The sequence below is a fragment of the Oncorhynchus nerka genome, linkage group LG14, assembly GCF_034236695.1.
Source record: "Oncorhynchus nerka isolate Pitt River linkage group LG14, Oner_Uvic_2.0, whole genome shotgun sequence".
NCBI lineage: Eukaryota > Metazoa > Chordata > Actinopteri > Salmoniformes > Salmonidae > Oncorhynchus > Oncorhynchus nerka.
The window spans coordinates 90,028,850-90,038,849 of record NC_088409.1 but is presented as its reverse complement, the minus strand read 5'-3'; the positions used below and the strand labels follow the sequence as shown (position 1 = coordinate 90,038,849).

Below are 10,000 nucleotides of genomic sequence, written 5' to 3'. Positions count from 1 at the left end.
TGACTATATACAGGACAACTCTCTCTCTACCACACTGACTATATACAGGACAACTCTCTCTCTACCACAATGACTATATACAGGACAACTCTCTCTACTACACTGACAGTATACAGGACAACTCTCTCTCTACCACCCTGACTATATACAGGACAACTCTCTCTCTACCACCCTGACTATATACAGGACAACTCTCTCTCTACCACAATGACTATATACAGGACAACTCTCTCTCTACCACACTGACTATATACAGGACAACTCTCTCTACTACACTGACAGTATACAGGACAACTCTCTCTACCACCCTGACTATATACAGGACAACTCTCTCTCTACCACCCTGACTATATACAGGACAACTCTCTCTCTACCACAATGACTATATACAGGACAACTCTCTCTCTACCACCCTGACTATATACAGGACAACTCTCTCTCTACCACCCTGACTATATACAGGACAACTCTCTCTCTACCACCCTGACTATATACAGGACAACTCTCTCTCTACCACCCTGACTATATACAGGACAACTCTCTCTCTACCACCCTGACTATATACAGGACAACTCTCTCTCTACCACAATGACTATATACAGGACAACTCTCTCTCTACCACACTGACTGTATACAGGACAACTCTCTCTACTACACTGACAGTATACAGGACAACTCTCTCTCTACCACCCTGACTATATACAGGACAACTCTCTCTCTACCACCCTGACTATATACAGGACAACTCTCTCTCTACCACAATGACTATATACAGGACAACTCTCTCTCTACCACACTGACTATATACAGGACAACTCTCTCTACTACACTGACAGTATACAGGACAACTCTCTCTCTACCACCCTGACTATATACAGGACAACTCTCTCTCTACCACCCTGACTATATACAGGACAACTCTCTCTCTACCACACTGACTATATACAGGACAACTCTCTCTCTACCACACTGACTATATACAGGACAACTCTCTCTCTACCACAATGACTATATACAGGACAACTCTCTCTCTACCACACTGACTATATACAGGACAACTCTCTCTCTACCACAATGACTATATACAGGACAACTCTCTCTACTACACTGACAGTATACAGGACAACTCTCTCTCTACCACCCTGACTATATACAGGACAACTCTCTCTCTACCACCCTGACTATATACAGGACAACTCTCTCTCTACCACAATGACTATATACAGGACAACTCTCTCTCTACCACACTGACTATATACAGGACAACTCTCTCTACTACACTGACAGTATACAGGACAACTCTCTCTACCACCCTGACTATATACAGGACAACTCTCTCTCTACCACCCTGACTATATACAGGACAACTCTCTCTCTACCACAATGACTATATACAGGACAACTCTCTCTCTACCACCCTGACTATATACAGGACAACTCTCTCTCTACCACCCTGACTATATACAGGACAACTCTCTCTCTACCACCCTGACTATATACAGGACAACTCTCTCTCTACCACCCTGACTATATACAGGACAACTCTCTCTCTACCACAATGACTATATACAGGACAACTCTCTCTCTACCACACTGACTATATACAGGACAACTCTCTCTACTACACTGACAGTATACAGGACAACTCTCTCTCTACCACCCTGACTATATACAGGACAACTCTCTCTCTACTACACTGACAGTATACAGGACAACTCTCTCTCTACCACCCTGACTATATACAGGACAACTCTCTCTCTACCACCCTGACTATATACAGGACAACTCTCTCTCTACCACACTGACTATATACAGGACAACTCTCTCTCTACCACCCTGACTATATACAGGACAACTCTCTCTACCACAATGACTATATACAGGACAACTCTCTCTCTACCACACTGACTATATACAGGACAACTCTACTACACTGACAGTATACAGGACAACTCTCTCTCTACCACCCTGACTATATACAGGACAACTCTCTCTACCACACTGACTATATACAGGACAACTCTCTCTCTACCACACTGACTATATACAGGACAACTCTCTCTACCACAATGACTATATACAGGACAACTCTCTCTCTACCACACTGACTATATACAGGACAACTCTCTCTCTACCACAATGACTATATACAGGACAACTCTCTCTACTACACTGACAGTATACAGGACAACTCTCTCTCTACCACCCTGACTATATACAGGACAACTCTCTCTCTACCACCCTGACTATATACAGGACAACTCTCTCTCTACCACAATGACTATATACAGGACAACTCTCTCTCTACCACACTGACTATATACAGGACAACTCTCTCTACTACACTGACAGTATACAGGACAACTCTCTCTCTACCACAATGACTATATACAGGACAACTCTCTCTCTACCACACTGACTATATACAGGACAACTCTCTCTCTACCACACTGACTATATACAGGACAACTCTCTCTCTACCACAATGACTATATACAGGACAACTCTCTCTACCACACTGACTATATACAGGACACTCTCTCTCTACCACAATGACTATATACAGGACAACTCTCTCTACTACACTGACAGTATACAGGACAACTCTCTCTCTACCACCCTGACTATATACAGGACAACTCTCTCTCTACCACCCTGACTATATACAGGACAACTCTCTCTCTACCACAATGACTATATACAGGACAACTCTCTCTCTACCACACTGACTATATACAGGACAACTCTCTCTACTACACTGACAGTATACAGGACAACTCTCTCTCTACCACCCTGACTATATACAGGACAACTCTCTCTCTACCACCCTGACTATATACAGGACAACTCTCTCTCTACCACAATGACTATATACAGGACAACTCTCTCTCTACCACCCTGACTATATACAGGACAACTCTCTCTCTACCACCCTGACTATATACAGGACAACTCTCTCTCTACCACCCTGACTATATACAGGACAACTCTCTCTCTACCACCCTGACTATATACAGGACAACTCTCTCTCTACCACAATGACTATATACAGGACAACTCTCTCTCTACCACACTGACTATATACAGGACAACTCTCTCTACTACACTGACAGTATACAGGACAACTCTCTCTCTACCACCCTGACTATATACAGGACAACTCTCTCTCTACCACCCTGACTATATACAGGACAACTCTCTCTACCACAATGACTATATACAGGACAACTCTCTCTCTACCACACTGACTATATACAGGACAACTCTCTCTACTACACTGACAGTATACAGGACAACTCTCTCTCTACCACCCTGACTATATACAGGACAACTCTCTCTCTACCACCCTGACTATATACAGGACAACTCTCTCTCTACCACACTGACTATATACAGGACAACTCTCTCTCTACCACACTGACTATATACAGGACAACTCTCTCTCTACCACAATGACTATATACAGGACAACTCTCTCTCTACCACACTGACTATATACAGGACAACTCTCTCTCTACCACAATGACTATATACAGGACAACTCTCTCTACTACACTGACAGTATACAGGACAACTCTCTCTCTACCACCCTGACTATATACAGGACAACTCTCTCTCTACCACCCTGACTATATACAGGACAACTCTCTCTCTACCACAATGACTATATACAGGACAACTCTCTCTCTACCACACTGACTATATACAGGACAACTCTCTCTACTACACTGACAGTATACAGGACAACTCTCTCTCTACCACCCTGACTATATACAGGACAACTCTCTCTCTACCACCCTGACTATATACAGGACAACTCTCTCTCTACCACAATGACTATATACAGGACAACTCTCTCTACTACACTGACAGTATACAGGACAACTCTCTCTCTACCACCCTGACTATATACAGGACAACTCTCTCTCTACCACCCTGACTATATACAGGACAACTCTCTCTCTACCACACTGACTATATACAGGACAACTCTCTCTCTACCACACTGACTATATACAGGACAACTCTCTCTCTACCACAATGACTATATACAGGACAACTCTCTCTCTACCACACTGACTATATACAGGACAACTCTCTCTCTACCACAATGACTATATACAGGACAACTCTCTCTACTACACTGACAGTATACAGGACAACTCTCTCTCTCTACCACCCTGACTATATACAGGACAACTCTCTCTCTACCACCCTGACTATATACAGGACAACTCTCTCTCTACCACAATGACTATATACAGGACAACTCTCTCTACCACACTGACTATATACAGGACAACTCTCTCTACTACACTGACAGTATACAGGACAACTCTCTCTCTACCACCCTGACTATATACAGGACAACTCTCTCTCTACCACCCTGACTATATACAGGACAACTCTCTCTCTACCACAATGACTATATACAGGACAACTCTCTCTCTACCACCCTGACTATATACAGGACAACTCTCTCTCTACCACCCTGACTATATACAGGACAACTCTCTCTCTACCACCCTGACTATATACAGGACAACTCTCTCTCTACCACCCTGACTATATACAGGACAACTCTCTCTCTACCACCCTGACTATATACAGGACAACTCTCTCTACCACAATGACTATATACAGGACAACTCTCTCTCTACCACACTGACTATATACAGGACAACTCTCTCTACTACACTGACAGTATACAGGACAACTCTCTCTCTACCACCCTGACTATATACAGGACAACTCTCTCTCTACCACCCTGACTATATACAGGACAACTCTCTCTCTACCACAATGACTATATACAGGACAACTCTCTCTCTACCACACTGACTATATACAGGACAACTCTCTCTACTACACTGACAGTATACAGGACAACTCTCTCTACCACCCTGACTATATACAGGACAACTCTCTCTCTACCACCCTGACTATATACAGGACAACTCTCTCTCTACCACCCTGACTATATACAGGACAACTCTCTCTCTACTACACTGACTATATACAGGACAACTCTCTCTCTACCACACTGACTATATACAGGACAACTCTCTCTACTACACTGACAGTATACAGGACAACTCTCTCTCTACCACCCTGACTATATACAGGACAACTCTCTCTCTACCACCCTGACTATATACAGGACAACTCTCTCTCTACCACACTGACTATATACAGGACAACTCTCTCTACTACACTGACAGTATACAGGACAACTCTCTCTCTACCACCCTGACTATATACAGGACAACTCTCTCTCTACCACACTGACTATATACAGGACAACTCTCTCTACTACACTGACAGTATACAGGACAACTCTCTCTCTACCACCCTGACTATATACAGGACAACTCTCTCTCTACCACCCTGACTATATACAGGACAACTCTCTCTCTACCACCCTGACTATATACAGGACAACTCTCTCTCTACTACACTGACTATATACAGGACAACTCTCTCTCTACCACCCTGACTATATACAGGACAACTCTCTCTCTACCACACTGACTGTATACAGGACAACTCTCTCTCTACCACACTGACTATATACAGGAGAACACTCTCTCTCTACTACACTGACAACCGATATCACTGACACTATACAGGGCCACAGTAACCTATATCACTGACACTATACAGAGCCACAGTAACCTATATCACTGACACTATACAGGGCCACAGTAACCTATATCACTGACACTATACAGGGCCATAGTAACCTATATCACTGACACTATACAGGGCCACAGTAACCTATATCACTGACACTATACAGAGCCACAGTAACCTATATCACTGACACTATACAGGGCCACAGTAACCTATATCACTGACACTATACAGGGCCACAGTAACCTATATCACTGACACTATACAGGGCCATAGTAACCTATATCACTGACACTATACAGGGCCACAGTAACCTATATCACTGACACTATACAGGGCCACAGTAACCTATATCACTGACACTATACAGGGCCACAGTAACCTATATCACTGACACTATACAGGGCCACAGTAACCTATATCACTGACACTATACAGGGCCACAGTAACCTATATCACTGACACTATACAGGGCCACAGTAACCTATATCACTGACACTATACAGGGCCACAGTAACCTATATCACTGACACTATACAGGGCCACAGTAACCTATATCACTGACACTATACAGGGCCACAGTAACCTATATCACTGACACTATATAGGGCCACAGTAACCTATATATCACTGACACTATACAGGGCCACAGTAACCTATATCACTGACACTATACAGGGCCATAGTAACCTATATCACTGACACTATACAGGGCCATAGTAACCTATATCACTGACACTATACAGGGCCATAGTAACCTATATCACTGACACTATACAGGGCCACAGTAACCTATATCACTGACACTATATAGGGCCACAGTAACCTATATCACTGACACTATACAGGGCCATAGTAACCTATATCACTGATACTATACAGGGCCATAGTAACCTATATCACTGACACTATACAGGGTCATGGTAACCTATATCACTGACACTATACAGTGCCACAGTAACCTATATCACTGACACTATACAGGACCATAGTAACCTATATCACTGACACTATACAGGGCCATAGTAACCTATATCACAGTAGACTGACTCAACTCCTCAACACAACACAATGACTGTGTCATGTTGTTGTTGATCTATACAGGCTCTGCAGAAGCTGGCCAGTCAGTACCTGAAGAGGGATTGGCCAGGCATCAAACCTGACGACCAACGCACAGACTACAGGTGAGTAGAAGACTCTTGCTGACATCACACTGTTTCTTGGTTGGCTTGCAGTCTTCCTCTTGCGTAAACTGACTGTGTGTGTAGGAATGTGTATGCTGTGTGGCGGTCCTATCTGGAGGGGACAGTACAGGTGACTCAGTCTCGCATCAACGTGTGTGACAACTACAAGAATGAGATCTCAGACCCTGCTAAAACTGTACGGCTATACAAGGAACAGCAGCTCAAAAAGGTAATGCTGTGTGTGTCCCATATCCTAGTATATCATCTGTGTGTCCCATATCCTAGTATATCATCATCTGTGTGTCTCATATCCTAGTATATCATCATCTGTGTGTCCCATATCCTAGTATATCATCTGTGTGTCCCATATCCTAGTATATCATCATCTGTGTGTCCCATATCCTAGTATATCATCATCTGTGTGTCCCATATCCTAGTATATCATCTGTGTGTCCCATATCCTAGTATATCATCTGTGTGTCCCATATCCTAGTATATCATCTGTGTGTCCCATATCCTAGTACATCATCTGTGTGTCCCATATCCTAGTATATCATCATCTGTGTGTCCCATATCCTAGTATATCATCTGTGTGTCCCATATCCTAGTATACCATCATCTGTGTGTCCCATATCCTAGTAGATCATCTGTGTGTCCCATATCCTAGTATATCATCTGTGTGTCCCATATCCTAGTACATCATCTGTGTGTCCCATATCCTAGTATATCATCATCTGTGTGTCCCATATCCTAGTATATCATCATCTGTGTGTCCCATATCCTAGTATATCATCATCTGTGTGTCCCATATCCTAGTATATCATCATCTGTGTGTCCCATATCCTAGTATATCATCTGTGTGTCCCATATCCCAGTATATCATCTGTGTGTCCCATATCCCAGTATATCATCTGTGTGTCCCATATCCTAGTATATCATCTGTGTGTCCCATATCCTAGTATATCATCTGTGTGTCCCATATCCTAGTATATCGTCTGTGTGTCCCATATCCTAGTAGATCGTCTGTGTGTCCCATATCCTACTATATCATCATCTGTGTGTCCCATATCCCAGTATATCATCTGTGTGTCCCATATCCTAGTATATCATCTGTGTGTCCCATATCCTAGTATATCATCTGTGTGTCCCATATCCTAGCATATCATCTGTGTGTCCCATATCCTAGCATATCATCTGTGTGTCCCATATCCTAGTATATCATCTGTGTGTCCCATATCCTAGTAGATCATCATCTGTGTGTCCCATATCCTAGTATATCATCTGTGTGTCCCATATCCTAGTATATCATCTGTGTGTCCCATATCCTAGTATATCATCTGTGTGTCCCATATCCTAGTATATCATCATCTGTGTGTCCCATATCCTAGTATATCATCTGTGTGTCCCATATCCTAGTATATCATCTGTGTGTCCCATATGATAGTACATCATCTGTGTGTCCCATATCCTAGTATATCATCTGTGTGTCCCATATCCTAGTATATCATCTGTGTGTCCCATATGATAGTATATCATCTGTGTGTCCCATATCCTAGTATATCATCATCTGTGTGTCCCATATCCTAGTATATCATCATCTGTGTGTCCCATATCCTAGTATATCATCATCTGTGTGTCCCATATCCTAGTATATCATCTGTGTGTCCCATATCCTAGTATATCATCATCTGTGTGTCCCATATCCTAGTATATCGTCTGTGTGTCCCATATCCTAGTATATCGTCTGTGTGTCCCATATCCTAGTAGATCAGCTGTGTGTCCCATATCCTAGTATATCATCTGTGTGTCCCATATCCTAGTAGATCAGCTGTGTGTCCCATATCCTAGTATATCATCATCTGTGTGTCCCATATCCTAGTATATCATCTGTGTGTCCCATATCCTAGTATATCATCTGTGTGTCCCATATCCTAGTATATCATCATCTGTGTGTCCCATATCCTAGTATATCATCATCTGTGTGTCCCATATCCCAGTATATCATCATATGTGTGTCCCATATCCCAGTATATCATCTGTGTGTCCCATATCCTAGTATATCATCTGTGTGTCCCATATCCTAGTATATCATCATCTGTGTGTCCCATATCCTAGTATATCATCATCTGTGTGTCCCATATCCTAGTATATCATCATCTGTGTGTCCCATATCCTAGTATATCATCTGTGTGTCCCATATCCTAGTATATCGTCTGTGTGTCCCATATCCTAGTATATCGTCTGTGTGTCCCATATCCTAGTATATCATCTGTGTGTCCCATATCATAGTATATCATCATCTGTGTGTCCCATATCCTAGTATATCATCATCTGTGTGTCCCATATCCTAGTATATCATCATCTGTGTGTCCCATATCCTAGTATATCATCATCTAGGTGTCCCATATCCTAGTATATCATCTGTGTGTCCCATATCCTAGTGTATCATCTGTGTGTCCCATATCCTAGTGTATCATGTGTGTGTGTGTAACCTGTGTCTCTCTGTGCTGTGTGTAGAGTATAGAACAGTTGAATCGTATCCAGGTGGAGCTTCAGGACTCTGTGAAAGACCTGGCCAAAGCCAAGAAGAAATACTACGACTCAGAACAGGTGGCTCAGGCCGTTCGAGAGAAGGCTGACATCGAGGCCAAGTAGGTGGACAGACCTACCTCTCAACCCTAACCCAACCACACTCAGACCTTCCTCCTAACCCTAACCCAACCACACCCTAACCCAACCACACTCAGACCTACCTCTCAACCCTAACCCAACCACACTCAGACCTACCTCTCAACCCTAACCCAACCACACTCAGACCTACCTCTCAACCCTAACCCAACCACACTCAGACCTACCTCTCAACCCTAACCCAACCACACTCAGACCTACCTCTCAACCCTAACCCAACCACACTCAGACCTACCTCTCAACCCTAACCCAACCACACTCAGACCTACCTCTCAACCCTAACCCAACCACACTCAGACCTTCCTCTCAACCCTAACCCAACCACACTCAGACCTACCTCTCAACCCTAACCCAACCACACTCAGACCTACCTCTCAACCCTAACCCAACCACACTCAGACCTACCTCTCAACCCTAACCCAACCACACTCAGACCTTCCTCTCAACCCTAACCCAACCACACCCTAACCCAACCACACTCAGACCTACCTCTC

The 10,000-nt window shown here is 43.4% G+C and overlaps 1 protein-coding gene across 2 annotated transcripts in view; it reads left to right on the top strand.

The window, feature by feature from the left end:
* The window catches only part of LOC115126219 (F-BAR and double SH3 domains protein 2-like), a 111,706-nt gene that overhangs the window by 57,920 nt on the left and 43,786 nt on the right, over nucleotides 1–10,000 (top strand). For both annotated transcript variants that reach the window (XM_065000524.1, XM_065000525.1), the window contains exons 4-6: nucleotides 6,739–6,818; nucleotides 6,903–7,047; nucleotides 9,336–9,469. In XM_065000524.1, the coding sequence (XP_064856596.1) occupies nucleotides 6,739–6,818; nucleotides 6,903–7,047; nucleotides 9,336–9,469 (359 nt within the window). The remainder of the gene's footprint in view (nucleotides 1–6,738; nucleotides 6,819–6,902; nucleotides 7,048–9,335; nucleotides 9,470–10,000) is intronic.